Here is a 21,030-nt window from a genome sequence, read left to right on the forward strand (position 1 = left end):
TGCTAGTAGAAGTAAGAAACGAGCTACCCACCAGACATTGGCAAGGAAATTATTTGACACATGCGCTACTTCATGAAAATGAGTAATTCAGCTCAAATTACCACAAAACAAATGATGTAGTTGATCATTCTTTTGAGTCTGATGTGTATTTAGTATTCTACTGTTATGTAAGCCAATGAGAAGTATGTTGAAAAATGTAGGTTGTACAAAAACAAGCAATGCTTTGTAATACCAAAATTCTCAGTAGTTGTCCAGTAAAGGAACAAAACATTATAAATGATGTGATGAAGATACCATTAGGCAATTAATTTAACTATTAATCCCCAATCTCACTGATTGCAAAAATAATTTAAAAACCTTTGACTCATCCACTTAAAAACCATTTTTATAGTTGCAGCCTCCTACCACTGAAGATAAGAAATGACACCTCTGATGTGTTTCTTTTCTCCAGTTTGAATCACCAAATGTGCCTGTTGATTCATCACTGTGTCATCTACACCTTTGGAAGGAATAAAATTTGCACAGAATTAAAGATAGACCAGTATGTACAGGATCTTGATGGATCCAGCTTGAGCCTGACTGGACAGCCTAATTCTGATGTCCTCCTGATCAATCGGAGAACTCACCGATGCAGCAGGGCTACAATCAACCGCAGCGCGAACGGACAGAAGCTGGCACTCACCACTTGCAGCAGAGCTAGGTAACCGGCCCCCACGTTGTCGAAGTTGATCTTGACGTTCTTCCAGCGGGCGCTGTCGTTGAGGGCCAGGCATTCGGTCTTGTTGTTGACAACGCTTGTGGGGAAGTACTCGTCTGAAGTGGTGTTCACGCAGTAGAAGTACTTCCCGGCGAAGAGGTTGACACCCATGATGCTGAAGATGAGCCAGAAGATGAGGCAGACGAGGAGCACATTCATGATGGACGGAATGGCCCCGAGAAGAGCGTTGACGACCACCTGCACCGAAACAACAGCAAACTCAGGGACGGAAAATCTGCATAAGTTATACATTTCCCTTCTGTAAAGCATCTTTGTGACAATCTACTGTGTATATTTGCGATACAAATAAAATTGAATTGAATTGAATTGAATTGAATATTTTTTGCATTTTTAAAAATTATTTACAATATTTTTGATCAGTTACAGTTCAGAAAAATCGGAAAACACAACTGTATGTTATCAAGTTGCTGGTATACATGTAATTTCCAGAATGACACAGCCTAAGATATAAGAAGCACTGAAATATTTAGTTCAATATTTAAGATGAAAAACAGGACGAAACAAATATAAGGTGTCGGACAGCAGTAGAAAACTGCATATGGTTTTCAGCATGGCACGACAATGCCTGACGTTCAAATGTTCAAAGGTACTAAGACGAGAAGGACCACACAGCTGACCACAAACAAGGAAAAGTATATAGGAACTATATTTTGGGGGAAAGCATCACATCACTCATGAGGGTTTCTTAACTATGACAACAGAAGGACAAAGCAGAAAGAAACCTTGTTGAAGTACGACGAAGTCACAACATTTGTTTACTGCAAATAAAAAAATACACAGAAAAGAAAAAAGTACGAGTTAAAAGGCACAGAGCAAGCAACATTCACATGCAGTGCCACATCAAACAACATTTGTACAGACCCAGAAGAAAATAAACGGTAAGAAGCTAGTCATGCAGACAGGGAAATTTGGTGATGACAGTCGCAAGAGGAAAAACTGTGTCACCGGATACAAGGCAGTTTTACGAACAAAGTTTACATGCTGCGAGAACAAACATAGATACATCAACAATTACCACAGAGTTCAGTATTCAAGGATGAAGGTCAGTCTCAGAATATATGAGAATATTCTGGTCTAAGCTATTCTATTTCTGTCTCATTTGTTATTCTATTGATGTTAAAATGTGCATTAAGACGGGCTGCTTGGTGACTCATTCTGTTAAAGCACTGTTTCAGTCTGCGGACGGACTCCATGGTCTGCACATTAAGTGCCTCCTGCTGACTCATGTCTGTACGAGCCTGACTCGCCAACTGCGGTGCGATAGGAAGCATGCTTCGAAAGGTGAGCAAGTGTGTGTCTACGCTCTTTACCAAATCAATAGCGGAGGCTGCGGCAATGAGTGATGATAATTGGGGAGAAAGTGTGTGCCATTCAAAAAGTATATTCTCATAAGAGATATCCCATAAACTGTTGGTGGTGAATTCTGAATTAGCCTGAGTCATTTGCATTACAGCCACAGCAAACACATGACGTAGTGAAAACGTAGGAGGGAGGGAAGCTGTTCTGCTGTGTCACCGAGCCTAAAGGTCAGGCTTAATAGTGCTGGGGCCCCTCTACGTTAGCTTAATGCGCGCAAATAGAGCGGGGCCAGGTGAGCTGGGAGACGACGTCCGCTTGGATGCCCTTTCATTTGTGCAGTCGATCGCAGGGGACGCTGGAATCACATGGGGCACGTCTTACTCCGCGCTAGTGCAGCTACAGCAGCTGATATCAGCGGCAGTGGGACGTATTTCTTTAGCGAGTGCATTTGTAGCCAGACCTGCATTCATGACGTAATTGTTTTGGAAAGATACTTTTCTGTGCTCAATTGATCTTGCCTAGTTCAATCGAGGCAACCCAGAGGATCATATTAAGGCAGGGTTTGCACTTTTTGAGGGTATTTAATCAGTTCCAATACACCAGACCCGCTCAGCAAAGGGAAGAAAGGTATTAGAATACAAAACAATGAAGTATTTGACCAGGGTCTGCAGGTGCTCTGTGCTCAAATACACGGATGGAAAAGAGAGAAGCCATATCCGAACATCTGCAGAGTAAATAATTTCGTTCATAGTCTATCTCTAAAACCGTATATTTACATTTTACATTTACATTTTAGTCATTTGGCAGACGCTTTTAATCCAAAGCGACTTACAAGTGCATAGGTTCTACCACAAGTCAAAGCATCACATCCAGAACTAGAAAAATACACCTGGACTGCTGTTCTAAACATATAGTCGTCATCATAAGTGCAATTTTTTTATTTTTTTATTTTTATTTATTTATTTTTATTTATTTTTTTTTGGGGGGGGGGGGGTTAGACAGGGATAGGGGTATCAGAAGGGGGGGCGGGATAAATCAGGAGGGGGGACTACGGCTGTCTCGATGAGACAGGCGTGTAGGTGCACTGCAGTGTACCAAGCTACGTTCAGCAGCGCATGCCCAGGGGTGTAGACGGTGACAGCGCGTGCCCTGGAGGACGCTGCTACGGCGGTGCTTACCCTCATCCCTTCGAACCGCGACAGCGCTCGTAGGGGTCTCAGTGCGCGCAGCGTACGTAGGGACTTAATGGCAGTGAGCTCCGAGTAACCAAGGGCGTTGGCTACCAAGCTCACCAAGGAGACCTGCAGAAGATAGAGGCTTATCAACACACCTTCATTTGGTATAAGTCATAGGGCTCAGGGTATATTTACGCTCTTGTCACTGTGTCATTTGGCTCTCCGGGAGGGTGGTCCCTTATGATATTGTCAGCCTTGCGATGATGAAACGACAATTAAGCAAATACGACATGAGAGGCCATGTATTGTGAATATGGTCACGGCTACAGGGATATTGTTAGGCATTAGAAACAGTAGATACAGTACTTTGCTTGTGAAGTAAACCACCGAGTATTTAAGACACAACCCCCAAATGTGCTTTAATAATAGAAAAGATATATTGGTGTAAAAAATACATATCTACAGATACTTATACCTGTATATCTTTCTGTGCATTATGCGTATATGGCAAATATATATAACTAGTCATACTCCTGCTGTATTCATACAGATCGGTTCAATATCAGTACATACATCAACAATCAAGAAGTCCAACCAGCACCAGGCATTGGTGAAGTACTTCACAAATCCGTAAGCCACCCATTTTAGCAGCATCTCCAAGATGAAGATGTAGGTGAAGACTTTGTCAGCATACTCCAGCATGGTCTTAATGGTCTTCCTCTGCTCAATGTATATGTCTTCAAAAGCCTGCATGGAAACAGACGCACATCAAAATTTGATAAGGAACAAAACACAGGGCACTTACAATAATAGTGGCGGCTGGTGACGAGGCTGAGGCTGGTAAAATTAATAAATTATAATTCGCTTGATTGTCAGACTCTTTTCTCTCATCCTGCCCTTGAAAAGCCAGTCATTGTCGACCCAGGAGGAAGCATCGATCAGATATTTCAAAGCTGTCATACATTACATCACCATTTAATTATGTTTGGCCACTTGCAGACAGGCCTCTTTGTCTCTTGTGTGCTGAATTTGTGCACTGCCCAGTAAACCTAATCAAGCATTTGTGTTAAAGTGCACTTTTGAGGACAGGTCTGGGTCTGTATGCATAAAGATATTCAATGTGGAAATGTACTTTTAAGTAAGAACAAATTCCAATTGTGGAAATGTACTAGTCTACCTACTGCAAGAGATAAGAAGGAGCTGTGGGATAAAGTGGCGTTAATGAAGAGCTGCTCTGTTAATCGTGATTCTTGTCTTGACAAAAGAAAGTAATGTCACAAAATTACTGTCATAATAATGCATTTCTGTAGCAAGCTGCTTTTGTATGAATTGCCGGTGTAACTGCATAGACAAACCTGCCCAATCCACATCATAGGGATACAATCTACATACAGTGCAGTCTGTAAGTATTTGGACCAGTGCTACAATTTCTGTTCTTTTGGCTCTGTACTCCAGCACATTGGCTATGAAAGGAAACAATGAATATGTGGTCAAAGTTCAGATTTTCAGCTTTCATTTGAGGAAATTTACAGTAAATCCATATTGGGTGGGGCATGTAGAAATAACAGCACTTTTTATGCATCGTCCCCCATCTTAGGGGATCAAAAGTAATTGGACAGTTGGCTTATCAGCCGTTTCTGATTAGTCCGGTGTATTCAATCGCTTCCTTAGTGCACGCATAAGAAAGCTTTCAGTATCTTGTCTTGATTCTAGGCTTTTGATTGTCTGTTATTGGCATTAGTCAACAACTTTAAGTATCTAAATTTCCTTTATTAAACACAAAAACTGTCTGGGGAAATTGAACGTACACCAAAACTGAAATAAATAATACAAAATAAAAAAACAGGAAAAGCCACACAGCAGCCCCCATTAGGTCATTTCCTTCATCAATCCTGGACAGTGTAATCAAAGGTGCGCCTCCTCCAAAGCGCATGCTGCCACCTGCTCCTTATTTTCACTCTGCAGTCCCCCAGCTGAGCTGCGCAGTCACTGTGTCTGAGGAATGCACTTCCAGGGCAGCTGGCACAGGCAAAACACAGCCAGACTGCAGGTTCTTCATCAACCTGACTTGAACTCCATGCCCTTGTTGATGTTCTAAACAATTAGGAACCTCCCTATATGGCAGGGGTGATCAACCTTTTTCAGGGGTTTACCCCAACTTCTGCTCTTAATTATTGAATTAACTCTGTCATATCTCGATCTGACATTTATATCAGCACCAGCACCAGCTACAGACTGCAAGTGTATCAAAATCCAAAGATTTTACTGTGCTTAAATACAGGAGTGAACTAGCATAGTAGTGTAGTAGAGCTCACGGAAAACTAAAGGTAAGGTAATTTGTTGGAACAAAAGCATAGTTGGACTGGAGTTGTGCAGCCTTGCTGTAGTAACGTACCACGTTTTGCACCGGTATGATCAGATCCCAAAAGCCCTGGGTATGTTGAAGTGTCCCTGAGCAAAACACCTAAACCCCAAATGCTCCTGACGAGCTGGTTGGAGCCTTGGACGACTCATGTTCTGAGCTAAGCAGGTATGTCAATGGTCCTTGGATGAGGGGGGGGGGCGATGGTGGACCAGGGTCGAGGGTTTGTTGCATTTGGAAGTGATCGCGGAACGCTGTGAATACTGCACAATTACAATGTCTTTCACAAAAGTACAAAAACTTTCAGAACCTCAGTCATGTGGCTCACGAACAGTTGTGGCACAAAATAACAGCATTTATGCCAGCACCTGACTCTGCAAGTACATTTTATCTTTCGGTTTTTTGCACATTTATTTTCGATTTTGCTCTTTTTCTCCCAATTTGGTTGCCAATTGTACCCTATCTATACCAATTAGCCATGTTATCTAGGATACAGCACATACGAGCACGTCCCCCGGCAGCACGAATGGATCTAACGATGCGGAGAGCGACACGCATTCTCCAAGCCGCGTCGTCTCCAACCTCTGACTCCGAAGCCATCCGATGCCATCGGCATCGTTTGTAATCTTACACCGTATAGGATTTAAGTGAATAAAACAGTAAAAATCAGCTGAGCTAATTTATTGTATACAGACAATGACTTGCAGGATTGTACTTTCTTTGACTACCCCATATTAAATGTAATTAAATGCCCATATTTCTATGGATTCAATTTAATACATCGTGGTATGCTACTTGGCAATTTCTATGTTACTGTCTCATATTTAAATTCATTCATTCATTCATTCATTCATTATCCTAACCCACTTATCCTGAACAGGGTCGCAGGGGGGCTGGAGCCTATCCCAGCATACATTGGGCGAAAGGCAGGAATACACCCTGGACAGGTCGCCAGTCCATCGCAGGGCACACATTACATTACATTACATTACATTACGTGGCATTTAGCAGACGCTCTTATCCAGAGCGACGTACAACAAAGTGCAAATCAATCACAAGAACAAGTGCAAAAGCAGACCTGAGAGGACAGTACAGTTCCGAGTCCTAGTGTAAACATACAGAAATTCAGAACCCTTGAAGAGTACAATCAACATTCAAACTAGCATACCACTGTTGGCAGCTAGAATATAACAACAGCCAATAAAAACAACAATACCTATACAAGTAACGATATCTATACGTAAGTGCCATTACGGTCTAAGGCTAATCACAGTGATTGTGAGTTGGGGAGGGAAAGGTGTAGCCTGAAGAGATGGGTCTTCAGTCTGCGCTTGAAGGAGGTCAGAGACTCTGCCGTTCTGACATTCACCGGGAGGTCATTCCACCACCGTGGGACCAGGACAGACAGCAGTCGTGAGCGTGAAGTGCAGATGTGGCGAGGGGGAGGCGCCAGACGGCACGAAGTGGCAGAACGGAGGGGTCTTGTTGGTGTATAGGTCTTGATAAGGGATTGAATATACACAGGGGCTGATCCTTTAACTGCCTTTAACACACACCATTCACTCACACACTCATACTCACGGGCAATTTAGACTCTCCAATCAGCCTAACCTGCATGTCTTTGGACTGTGGGAGGAAGCCGGAGTACCCGGAGGAAACCCACGCAAACACGGGGAGAACATGCAAACTCCACACAGAGAGGCCCCGGCCAACTGGGATTTGAACCCAGGACCTCCTTGCTGTGAGGCGGCAGTGCTACCCACCGCACCATCCATGCTGTCATTCTCATATTTTGTAAATGGATATATAATAGTATACTATCAGGACTGCCACCTCTAGCTGCCTTTCATTTATTTGAACATAATTAGCGACAGATTGCCCATATTGGCTACGATGAGCCACACCCTGAGTCGACCAGAGGAGAATGGGATCCCTCTCCTGAGTCTGGTTCCTCACACATTTTCTTCCTATTCCCCATAGTTTTTAATTGCCACCAATCTTCAAAAGGTTTGTAAACATCATATTTGTTCATTTGTATGTTTTACTACATCTTTTTTTATATGATTATGGCCTCTTTTAATATACATTACAGTGACATATGAAACATTTACAATTCTTATAATCTCAATATGAAATTCAATTGAAGTGCCTTGTATGTATCACCACTTTTCTTAACGCAAGCTTGAACTTAACACATTAACACAAAGCATATCCTTTACCACAGTGATTGAAAATTGCACAGTGAAAAAAATAATTAATGTAAATATGCAAATTCTTTTCTGTATGCTCTATATGTGCTCCTTCCATGTTTTAGTTTTTACAAATTTTGCTCTTGAGTATACATGAAAGGGGCCATAATCATGCAAAAATAAATTTGTGTTATATACAGTATGTGTCATTTAGTAAAAAATACTAATCAACATATATGATTTTTAAAACCTTTTGCACATGGGCACCATCACCTTCGGCGTGCTCTTGTGGGGGTGTCCGCCAAAGTCCATTTTAAAGCACATCCTGACAGATGTTTGTAAAGGGTGCTATACAAATTGATTTGATTCGATTTACACTACATACAGTGCGCTACCACCATCCCCAGGAGCAACATATAAAAATAACAATACCATCGCGCAAATCTTCAGTTCAGTGGCCTACAGTTAGACCACATAACTGATCCCACCAACCAGCAGTAGGTATGGAATTGTGGGTACGGAGGGTAAGAAGAGCTGTTCCACTGAGCCGCAGTGACAGCTGCCCAGACCACAGGGTCTGCTTATCCCCTGGTTCAGTGAAACTCCGGACCTCTGGCTAGCTTCTGACTTTCAGAAGAAAATAGTTTCACCCTAGAGCCAAGAACACCCAGTACTGCTATAGCCCTAACTCAGTAGCAACTGCTATGCGTCTGAAATCCTCCACTGAAACCCTACATTGGTTTATAGGTTGAGACTTTAAGTATATATTTACATATATGCACTTACAGCGGGCTCCAGAATTATTGGCACCCCTGATAAATCTTCACAAAAAGTGCTATAAACTAAAAAATAATGCAGTTTTTGAATAAGCTTTGTTTTCCATAATGCATAAAGTAGTAGGCGTTATTAATGATCCAGTGGAATCAATCAAAAAACAAGGTTTAAAAATAAAAAACAAGTTCCACAATTGCTTATCGCCGGCCTCAATATTGCCAATTTCACTTTGTTTGAATTGTTAGGGGTGCCAATAATTTTGGCACCTGTGGTTTTCAGAAATAAAATACAAAACATTGAAACATGACAGTAAATTTATTGAAATAAAACATATTTAGTTTCCCCGTATGTTTGAACAGAAAATATTTGTCATTATCAATACTGTTTACTGTATGCTGCCAACAATTCTGGAGCCCACTGCATGTACATTGGCTCAGGCGGTAAGAGCAGTCGCCTGGCAGTCGAAGGGTTGCCGGTTTGATCCCGCCCTGGGTATGTCGAAGTGTCCCTGAGCAAAACAGCTAACCCCCAAATGCTCCTGAGGAGCTGGATGGGGCCTTGGCTGGCAGCCAGTCGCTGTTGGTGTGTGTATGTGTGTATGAATGGGTGAACGAGAAGCATCAATTGTACAGCGCATTGGATAAAAGCGCAATATAAATGCCAACTATTTACCATATACGCATGAGGTACAATGTTCTTGAAAAATATACAAAGTAAAAATGGCTTTTAAACACAAAAACTAATAATAAAAGTAGTTTTTGAGTGTTCTGAGATGTGTCAAATAAGAAAAATAATGTTCTACCAGACGGTTCTGGATTATTTTTGAGATGATTGCAAACCTGACACATTTAAGTGAATTGTGGAAGATGAAAAGCTCAGCAAAAGAGAGTAAAAGGGAAGCCACAAGTTGGAACCAGCAATAGAGGCGGAGTGTGTACCAAGGTACCACAACAAACAGCAGAAGCAACAAACAATGGAACATCCAAGTCACTCAGTAGCCACAGCTGCTAATTTTGTATGGACTGGATTTGTCATTCAAAACCATTGACTGAACACGCAATACATGTATTTATACAGTAGCCTTTGTTCAGCCTGGGGTAATAATGCATTTTAAGAGTCCACAATTTCAACATTCTGTGAAACACCATCCCTTACTCTGAGAACCCTTCCGCTGCAACTGAACTGTTCCCGTGCCTAGACAACCACACTTTACAATACAGTTACATGGATTGCCATTAACTATTGCAGTCGTTAATCAAGGTGGATAATCAGTTAACAATTTACAAATGAATTCATTAAACATGCATTAAGCATTATTTTTTAAGCAATCCATAGGACGATTAGTAAACCATTAACATTTTTCATTCCAATATGAATTAGCATTAACTAATGTAGTTGTTAACATGAATTAATGATGTACACATATAGTAACAAAGCTGTACATATTAACTTCATAGTGATCAGTTAGTTAATTAACAACTATATCAGTTCATGTCAATTCATGTAACATTATTGTGAAATGTTCTCCAACCACCTAGCTATCCTAGCCCAACTGTGAAGGAAACGCCATTATACTCACCAAAGCCCCACTGCTCAGCAGGATCATGAAGATGATGAAGCTCTCGAACCAATTGTGTTCCACGATCCTGAAGCACGTTTTCCTGAGGGTCCACCACATCTTCCCTTTGCCATCCTCGATGCTCACCTGGCAGCACTGGAACTTGCGCACGCAGCCTGGAATTGAACAAAACGCACAAAAATATGGAGCAATAAATACCTTTTCAGTCGCATTAAAAGGTATTATTCCCCCTGTTGTTTCTGTTTAAAAAAACCCAAGTAAAAGTATTCGGTGAGAGGAGCATATCAAGCATTAATAAATATGGCTTAGAGGTTAGACTGATCTTTTTGTGTAAGTGGTAATGGCAGCAAAATGGTATCACTGCCTGCCCATAGGCAAAAGGTTTATAAAAACCGTATATGTTAATTAGTTTGTTTTCCTAAATTAAACATATAAAACATATTTATTTCTACATGATTGTGGCCCCTTTTATATATAATGACATATTAAAAAGGAATGGGAATATCATATTATATCTGTATGACATAAACCATTCTTATGATCCAAATATAAAATTCAATTCTGTAGTGCCTTACAATACTATATAAAATAGTGACATCATGTTACAATCATATATGCCAGTTGTATAACAAATATGTATCTTATATTCTCTGTATACATCATATGTGTTTGCACATATAAAAGGGGCCATACTCAATGTGTCATTTAGTAAAATATGCTAAGCAACATATGGATTTTCACAAACCATTTGCATATGGTTGGGGTTCTTTTTCAACATTATGGTTATTATATTAATTTACCTTCTTGCTACAAGCTACATGTGGTAAATGATAATACAAAAGTAAATTACAGGGTCTAGCTTGATGTGCCCTTCATGAAAGAATTTTGTACATTACATAATACCCAGAGCCCTGAGCTGCATTGCAATGATTTTCACTGCTGTATAGATAACCATGGAGACACACTCCGACATATACCTACCGCTCACTGGCCTTTCAAATCACTGATGCTTTCATTACATTCTTTCCATGCTGCTACAAACAATAAGGTGTAGCAACCCATACAATATTTGCACACACAGCTGGGAGAAAATGGCTTCCTTAACACACTCGAGAAACCACGAAACCCAGGTGAGTGGCAACATTCATTCAAAGGCTCTATTCATGAATAAGCAGGAAGAACAGATGCTGTATTGTCCTCTGCCCTGCCTTGGGTTTCCCACACAGGGAGTGCTCCTGTCACAGAGCCCAGTGTCTGTGTGTTTAGGAGTGGGCTCCGGAATGATTTATCGGCGTACTGTATGTCGGTGGGAGCGTGCACCCTCCCCCCTATTGCACATGACAGCTTCGCCGTGCCCTTGAGATGTTATGGCAGAAGATACCAAAATACACCCAAAACCCGCACTTGTCTAGAAGGACAATCAGATGCATACGAATAAACAGACCACAATACATCTGCACATTGCTCAGCTTGCTGAGATTAAATTATTTGGTCAAGCTTTACAATAAGGTTACATGAATTGGCATGAAGTAATGTAGTCGTTAATTATCTAACTACTGAAACATTAAGCTGTTCAGCTTTCTTTATGTATTTGTACACCATGAATACATGCTAACAACTACATTAGCTCATGCCAATTCATATTGGAATGAGAAAACCAGTTCATGTATCTGTTAATGCTTAACTAATTGCATATTTATCTGTTAGTTTGCTCATGTATAAATATTTGTAAATCATTAATTGATATTAACAACTACATTAGTTAATGGCAATTCATGTGACCTTATTGTGAAGTGTTACAAATTATTTACATGTACATGTCCGGTAATGATGCCTTTAATTAATTGAATGTCTCCTCCCCTGCTGTGTTACGCGGCATTTTCTAGTAAACACGAGAGAAACACAGTATAACCACAGAGGACCTTGCTTTCAGCAAAGCAGCACTTCCGACACAGGTAATGTGGGCAAATTCAGTGATGCCAAGCTTGTGTGCAAGATTGACAAGATGTCTGTACCTAAATGAACAATCAGGCCAAAGAACACATTTGCATGGCGGTGTACACAGTATGAACAGATAAGTCTAAGCTGTCCATTTAAAAATGATCTTTTAAAGGAAGGCATAGATTTCACTGCAGGGAAAGAGCCCATCAGGTGCTCTTTAATCCAGTCGCAGAGGAGAGTTGAACACTGATTTCTGTAATATGATGCTAAATCTAATGTAATCCAGGAGGCTAAGACGATGAAGAGCTCTAGCGCTCAGATTTGCTCTGGTATTACATGGTTATGAAGATGGATTCCCTATGTCTGTGATCCTTTGTTCACTTGTGGAGCTCACTGCAAACGACAGACGATCATTTTTCTCATGCGTTAATGCTGCTCTGGTCATTCCCAAGAAAATGTAATTATCACATCAAGTGCTGTTCTTTGACAATAAACAAAAACCAAAACAAGTCATTCACAATATCACAAAACACTTGTACTGTAGCCACATCTAATTGGAGCTTTAAACGACGTGTAAACGTAATTTCGCTATGTCAGTATGAACTCTGGGGGAAGCCTTTAACTGGACATAATGTGGCAAGTGTGTCAACAGGCCTTTTGTGGCCCGATGCGAAATATTAGGTTTCCCCGAGGCTCATTTAGCCATACAGCCAAGCCACCTTAAGTAGCCCTTTAACAAACAGAAGAGAACGTTAGAGCGATTGGGTGGGGCTCCTCACCGTCGGTGAAACATGCTTCTGGGTCTAGGGACTCCTCAGGCTCCATCTCCACCGACTCCCCTCCCTCTCCTGGGGGTCTGATGTCTACGGTGCTCCCCTCTGAGGAGCTCATCTGGGGGTCGGCCAGCTTCTGCAAAGCAGAGCCCAGGCAGAGCGTCGTTACGGCGCCAAGCTTCACCACGGGGCCGGGGCGGGGGACGGGGGTTTGGGATTTTGGGGCCGTTTGCATTCGCTTGGGATCCAGAGTCCTCGCATTCATTACATTGGATCATTTCCTAATGCAAGGCCGCTATGCGTAAACAGCCCACAGGAGCGGGCTCCAGTTAAAACGTGGCAATGGTTTCGTCATTCCATGCAGCGGCAATCAAAAGTACCTACAGATTTTTTTTCGTTTGTTTTTTGAGAATTCAAATCGGAATACCCTTTGGGCAAAATATTGACATCAGTGCTGTCAGAACAGGTGGCATTTATCTGGCTACAAGCTGTAGGTAAAATTGATTTCACTTCAGTCGCATGGCATGCAGTATTAAGAGTGCACTTTAATTCAAGCCTGTGATATTACCCGTAGAATATGTGGGCTCCTGTATTTTCATGTCCTATATAGCTGTACCCCCAAAATGGCAGCTGGTATCATCACACCCCACATCACAGAGGTGTTGAAACTTATTTTCCATAAAGCGTTTTCCTTACTGACATGAAAACACACAATACCATTCCTGTAAGCGATATACAAGCTTCAGTTGTTTGAAAGAAGGAGGGTATCTGCATTAGCTTAACAGCAAAAACAGTACTGTACGCTTAATCCAAGATGGCATCAGGCCAGCTGCATGATTGCACAGTGAACTTTCCAAGTAATTATTGGTAAATACGGATCAGAAGCACAAGCCTCGCCAATTAACCTGATATTGTGGAGAGGTCATCTTCCTCTTCCCCACATATCATGTTTACCTCCTACTACTCATCCCACCAAAATATCCAAATTATCCAACAATATAGTTACATTCATCCAAGACTTCAGCATTTTTGTTCATTGTCAGTCATATATTCAATTCTGTAGCAAATAGAGCTTTAGTCGTTTGTCACATATTGTCTTCACTTACAACAAAGCTCACTAAGAAATTACGATATTTGTTTTTGAATTATTCCTATTTTAGGACTGAATGAAAGGCTCTTCTGGACATTCTAATTACAGTAGTGGGATCTTTCCACAGTGGAGCTAATTAATGTGCAATCAGTCTGCTTTTCCCATGTGTCTCTTACAGGCAGACATGGGTGTGTCTCCAGCAAAGGGAGGGCAGCTTTGAACACCATCTCAGAAAGAGCAACAGCACTGGTTGCCGTGGGGCCCAGCTAATGCAGAAGGAGGAATGATGTAAGCATGCTAGGCTAAAATGTTCACTATGATACTGGGATGATCCAAAGGGATGTCTTTTGCAGTTTTGTATGATACAAAAATGTTAACAGAACAACAGGATGCATATTCTCCCATATTGTTTTTGTTCTGAAATTAATTTATATTTAGTAGCTGACTTCAGATCCAGGTTTTTATCCAAAAAACTGTTGTATATAGTAGCATAATTGTACCTTCTTTGCCATAAAATATCACATATATTCACTCGGTACCTTACCATTCTGAACCAAACTTAATATATTCAGCATTTTTTGCAATAGTTTGTCGAATCAAAAGCCAGCTGCTAATACCAAACTTGTGAATTCACAAAAATGACTTAAGAAATAAAAAACGCTGGGAACCTCTGCTATCAAACTCATCTGCTTTCATCATTCCATTTATGGGTAACATTTGAAAAGGAAAATGCCATAATCAATGTTTTGGGGAGGCAATGAACCAGTCCTCAAATGAATTTTGGCATTCTAAAGCAAAATCCATTTCTCTGCATCAATCAGATTTGGCAAGCTCTGGGTGCTCGCTGTCAGCCGAGCGATCAAGTTCAACAACAAACCATCCAAAGAAACAAAACAGAAGTAATAATGAGCCGAGATATAGATGGGAAAAGGTGGTGCTGCTCATTCATATGATATTTCATACGTATATTGCAAAGAAGCTGGATGTCAAACAGAAATAGAAGGAAAAATGAATTTCTAGCATGGGAGCTGCTGCTAAACTAAGAGAAAAATCAAGAGGGGAATACATGATCGAGCAGAAATCATAAATGAACAATCCATTAAACGTTTATTTTTTTCCTTAAATGACATTGGCAGTCTCCATGGTTAGTGTTACGTACAATAAATTGGTCTTACACTGCATACCGTGAGATCGTCTGTGTAAAAGCTGAAATAACAATCAAATGAATTGGCGAATTAAGCGAAGAAAGCTCACGCCTAAAACATATCAAACAAAAAAATACTTAAAAACACTCTCGATATAGAGAAAACACATTTCACAGAAATTGCATAGACAGTAATCAGTTCTGGTTACAATGAAAAGATAAGCTATGTACATGAAACTGTAAAAGTGTTCTGAAACAACAATAGTAACGGTTTCTATCAGGATGAAGACCAAGACTCAGCATATCATACAGCTGTCTCTGTGCGAATGTTCAAAACACCTTATATCTAATTTGGAAAGCAAATGGCCTCCATCTTCACAAATTCTCTTCTCTTCAGGGACACGGCTCATTAAGGGATCATGTCATATCGCTAGTCCTGCGGTAGGATGATATAATTTCAAGGTGATGTGGAGTTCAATGCTTATGGAAAAACTCAGCCTTTGTGCTGGTGCCCACATTTACTGCATAGCTCCCTTATGAAACCTTTGAATAAAAAGGTTTGAGAAACCTCTAGAGATTATACCATTTGTATATGATCCTTGTAGCTCCAATATTATATTATGGAAGATGAACAACAAGGTTCATCTGAGGATTCATAGATAAGAAGATAATTCATCTGAGGATTATCTAGCAACCAGGAAGAGTAAGTTTAGTGAGCTAACTAGTGAGTTAGTGTCACATCACAGCAGCTATCGGAATAAAACTAAAGTTCCTCATTATACAAGAATAAAGTTCCCGCTGTTGCGTTCGCCATAGCTTTTTGTATGTCTTTTGACATTTGCATAATTTCCTGATTTGGAACGTGTTTCTCTTTATGTTTGCACCTTCACTTTTGAAGCATGATAGTCCACCGTAGTCTGCGTGTTTGAATCCATTTTCAAAATGTCATCAATTATTGGTAGCATCCACATAACGTAGAGCTGAGTCAAGTTATTGTAATGCAACTAAGGCATGACGCATACTGTACGTTCTGTCGGATGCAGACAAACATCGCGCTGCGGCACTTGGCACCGATGCAGTTCTAACACTGAGAAAATGCCATGACGCACTCTGGGATTACACACGCATTTAACCCCGGGCTAGAACGGTGAATTTAACAATTTCTTCAAAAATTACATTTTGTATTCAGAATCACTTGGAGGCTGTGACTGCTCTGCTCAGCCAACCAAACAACACGCATTAGTCTGCCATGACCAACTGAGCGGCATTCAGCCACAGTCCACCTGCTTGTTGAACCAAGGGCATTTCTTACTCATTACGCGCTTGCATCCTTTAATTCTATTGTTCCTGACCTGCCTGCACTGCTCTTATGAGGCTGGGGGCTTATCAGCAGACGGCTAAAGCCACAGCCTGGGGAGAACGCTACGGTTTCAAAATAAATCAGCCATATACGCAGATTAATAATGTCTTCCTTCAACTGCTGCACTGAAAACAATATGAAGCTGCTATGAAGCAAGGGCGAGACTTATGTTTGAATAACGGGGCTGAACAGCTATGACTTTTTTTGGTGAAGGGGAAAATACTTCACAATACTGATCAGTATATACAGATCAAGACATGAAATCCGCATCTTTATGATATGAAATCATTTTTCTCATCATCACACAATATTAGCCGGTTGCAATATCCCCCAAGAAACGATGCCTTTGCTATGAAGATAAAAAGATGTGCACAGTGAAGATCAAACATGCATTACAAACTCATCCTGCATCTCAAATGTACAAAATCTCACAGTAAAAACATTTTGTCAAACATTTGTTATTCTTTAGCATTGTTAGTTCCAGACAGGAAGAAGCTCGGTATCATTGTTGGCTAACCTACTTCTTCAGAGCCAGAACCACGCTAAAAAGGGCTCCTTACCTCTTTGCTGCCTTCGATGTCTGACGATTCACTGCTGAAGTCCTCCGTGTTGAGGTTCTCAAAATCGGACTCACCCACGGCGATGGGCACGGTGACGGTCAAGCTGGGGTTGTGGATGAAGGACATGTAGTCGTTCTCGTCGATGACGTACTTTCCCACGCTGCTGCTGAGGCCACTGGCCGTGCCATTGCCGTATTCGGGGTCCTTGGTGATCTCCAGGACGGTGTGGTTGGAGATGCAGTTCTCTTTGGGGTTGTGGAGCTCCTCCAGGGGCTTGATTTCATCCAGAACCTTCTTCCTCTGGGAGCAGAGGCTCTGGATGAAGCGACGCAGTGCACCCTTGATGAAGGCGATGCCGCGGTGGATTCGCCCCACCGCAATCTGCAGGTTGTTCATCTCGCTGTCGTCGTCCGTGGCCGCCAGGTTGTCCGCGCTGAACGAGCTCAGCAGCAGGGCCAGGAACAGGTTCAGCACCTGCACCGTGTGGAAACAGGCAACCTCTCTGAGAAATACAGGGACAAGCTGTGCTCTTGACACGTCAAAACACATTTAGAGTGTTTGCCTATGCCTTATTAACAACTCACAACAACAACAATTAATTATTATTATCATATATCTGGGACAAAGAAGGAACTATATATATATATATATATATATATATATATATATATATATATATATATATATACATATATATGTAGATAGTTTGATTCAGACCTGGGTCAATTACATAATTGTTTTGGATTCAAATATTTTTTGGTGCTCGACTGATCTTGCTTGGTGCAATTGAGGCAACCAAGATGACCAGAAGGTGGGGGGGGGGATTATTTCATAGGTTCCAATACACCAGACAAGCTCAGTAAAGCATGGATAAGTATTTAAATCCAAATAATTATGTAATTGACCCAGGTCTGGTTAGAATAGGGAAGTTTGATCGTATTTGATTTAGCATTAGAAAATGTATTTTCTTCTTAAAATGAACAATTTCATTAAACAGTAGATCTGCATCAATTGGGTATAAATGGCCCCAACCCTGTAAGAGCCTATCCAGGCTTCTCTACAGCATTCAATTGTTGTTGCTGCCATTTCATCAGCAGCTGTAGTCTTATTGCACACACTCAGAAAGCATTCTAACTGTTTCTTGTTCTGTGGCCCTCCTTGGAAATGGTAACTATGGTAACAGGCAAGAATGAAGTAAATCTGGGAATCGGATTCAGCGAAATACTCCTGTCTGTGGTCAAACCTGAATTGCGTGTTCCATAATGATGTGGACATCCACTAAATGGAACAAAAACCATGTTTTCCATGAATATCAACGTGGTCAGCTCATAGTCAATGCTCATAGTCAATGTAGTCACAGTCAATATATCGCAATATGACACAAATATTGCTTTGGATCCATGCACATATATCTGTGAAGACTAAGCATTTTAAACATAGATTTATAATGGAGTATGTGGTGCAAATATACAAACATAAACCAATCAAGAGAAAAAATGTACAGTCCAATTTGAAAATCTATAGAGACTAAACAGGGGAGGCTCAGTCTAGAAGGTATTATGTTTGTGGCACAATGATATCAAAATGATGCACAAATATTTGGTTTAGCCATGCTGCATCCTCATATTAGCACTGCCAACATCAAGGACCTTAGAATTTGTAAAGTGGACAGCACCATTCAGTTATATATGGGTAGTTCACATAGTTTAATATCTCATAGAGAAAAAAAACTGAAATAACTGAAGTTATCTTCCTTTGCTAGCATTTTAGAGTGAGAGCAGATGACTCAAGCTATGTACAGCAAAGCAGAATGACCTTGCAATGGAAACAATATACTGCAGTCACCGTTACTCTAAGAGCTGTTTACTCAAACGTCTGTTTTGCTACTATATTGGAAGAACCACTAAAGCTAGCCATATTATTCTGTGTGATTTCAGAACCTCAAGATGCCAGTGGCCCAGAATGTTTTCAGCTCCCAGAGACTCCTGGTTGATGACCATGCTGTAATGTTCAACTTAAACTTAATGTCATATGAATTAGCAAGTAATGTATTTGTTTACTAAATACCTACTGAGATATTAATCTGTAGAGCTTTGTTTACGTATTCGTATATCATTAATTAATGTCAATTACCAACATTAGCTGTTGTCAATTCATATTGGAATGAAAAAAGAAGTTTGTTAATGGTTAACTAGTCATAAGTTAATCGCAGAGTTTGCTAATGTATAAATATTACGGCAACTAATACATTACTTTAACTAATAGAAAGTTATTTCCATGTATTTATTCACGTACTTGTACATAATTTATTCATAATTTGAAACTACATTAGTTAATGCCAATTCATGTAACATTATTGTAAAGTGTGACCCAAAACTTAAAGGAGTAGAGATGCACCAGCAGCATTTAGCCTGCCATAACCACTGGGTCTGGGTCATGAGATAGCTGCAACATGTGGCAAAAGGCTTGACAGCAGCGAGCAGAAAGCGTACCACCAGGTTGCCAATGACCATGACCAGCATGAAGACCACGAGGCACATGGACTGGCCCGCCACCTCCATGCAGTCCCACATGGTCTCGATCCACTCGCCGCACAGCACACGGAAAACGATCAGGAAGGAGTGGAAAAAGTCCACCATGTGCCATCGTGGAAGCGTGCAGTTCTCGTCGATCTTGCAAACGCATTCCCGGTAGCTCTTCCCAAACAACTGCATGCCCACCACGGCGAAGATGAAGACGATGATGGCCAGCACCAGCGTCAGGTTGCCCAGGGCTCCCACCGAGTTGCCGATGATCTTGATCAGCATGTTCAGCGTGGGCCAGGATTTGGCTAGTTTGAACACCCTCAGCTGAAACCCACCGCCCCCACAGAAAATCACATCATCGTTACAGCATGGCTGGCAAGTCGTCCATTTTGGCTCAAATGCGTATACATTCCTCTATAAAACCTCATACAAATGATCCATAAACATTAGCTTTATACATGCAATTGCCATGCTTACCAGTCGGAACGACCTCAGGACAGACAGCCCTTCCACATTTGCAAGTCCCAGTTCCATTAAACTTAGGCTGACGATGATTCCGTCAAATATATTCCATCCCTCTTGGAAATAATAGTAAGGATCCAGAGCAATGATTTTGAAGCACATCTCGGCTGTGAAGATGCCTGTGAAGACCTATGGGCGGAAACAGCAAACCAAATAAGCCAAGACTTTTCATCTAAAATACAACTAAAATATCTGTGTTTAATAATGGAGTGCCTACCAAATTCCCAACCGACAGCACATTGTTGAACTGCTGTGTCATCGGGTAGTGTTCCATAGCCATGAACAAGGTGTTCAACACGATGCAAATGGTAATGGCCAGGTCTACGAATGGGTCCATCACAATCAAGTTGACAATTCTTTTTATCTTCAGCCAGGCAGGGCAACAGTCCCAGATGAGGAAGGTGTTTGCAAACTTGTACCAGCAGGGTGGGCATTTCTGCCTTGATTCTTCAAGTTCTGGTTTTCAAAAAGAAATGAATACACAACGATGAATAAATCAATTTATCAACTGGCAGCCCTGCCAAATGGTACGCAACATTTGATTTAAAGTAATCCATTTGAGAAACTTGTGGGAGTTAATCTAATAACTTTGTTAACTGTTATCCCACAGTGTTGGAATCTTAATGAGAAATCATTCCTTATTTGTTATGCAGCATGTACCTTCCATTGTGTTCGTTAAAATACTTGCGACGCTCAGTGCTCGTTGCCTGGCAACTGGGTCCTCTAAAAAGTCCATGGAAGGCTGCTGAGAGCCAGACCTCTTCTTTTTGATCTCTGTTTCTGTGGTTGTTCCCTGGAGGTCAAACAGTTGGAAAAGTTACCAATCAGATTACACACGATTACAGGCAGCATATGTGTATTTGCAGGGACAGTAGTGAAGAATTTGCATTCGGAAAAGTACAGATCAACATGACGCACTGCATTATACGTGCTGAATACGTGAGCAGATTTAATGAGCC

General features: G+C 41.1%; 1 protein-coding gene across 19 annotated transcripts in view; it reads right to left on the bottom strand.

The window, feature by feature from the left end:
* Window positions 1-21,030, bottom strand: part of scn1laa (sodium channel, voltage-gated, type I-like, alpha) — a 46,348-nt gene that overhangs the window by 8,662 nt on the left and 16,656 nt on the right. For 10 of the 19 annotated variants that reach the window (XM_061236080.1, XM_061236081.1, XM_061236072.1 and 7 more), the window contains exons 12-21: window positions 20,732-20,864; window positions 20,289-20,527; window positions 20,027-20,200; window positions 19,517-19,873; window positions 17,025-17,498; window positions 12,877-13,006; window positions 10,157-10,311; window positions 3,826-3,999; window positions 3,256-3,378; window positions 683-955 (exon numbers count right to left, since the gene is read on the bottom strand). In XM_061236080.1, the coding sequence (XP_061092064.1) occupies window positions 683-955; window positions 3,256-3,378; window positions 3,826-3,999; window positions 10,157-10,311; window positions 12,877-13,006; window positions 17,025-17,498; window positions 19,517-19,873; window positions 20,027-20,200; window positions 20,289-20,527; window positions 20,732-20,864 (2,232 nt within the window). Of the gene's footprint in view, window positions 1-682; window positions 956-3,255; window positions 3,379-3,825; window positions 4,000-10,156; window positions 10,312-12,876; window positions 13,007-14,460; window positions 14,464-17,024; window positions 17,499-19,516; window positions 19,874-20,026; window positions 20,201-20,288; window positions 20,528-20,731; window positions 20,865-21,030 lie in introns of all 19 variants that reach the window. The other 9 variants (XM_061236083.1, XM_061236078.1, XM_061236073.1 and 6 more) reach the window with 4 other exon arrangements.

Source organism: Conger conger, chromosome 3 (genome assembly GCF_963514075.1).
Source record: "Conger conger chromosome 3, fConCon1.1, whole genome shotgun sequence".
NCBI lineage: Eukaryota > Metazoa > Chordata > Actinopteri > Anguilliformes > Congridae > Conger > Conger conger.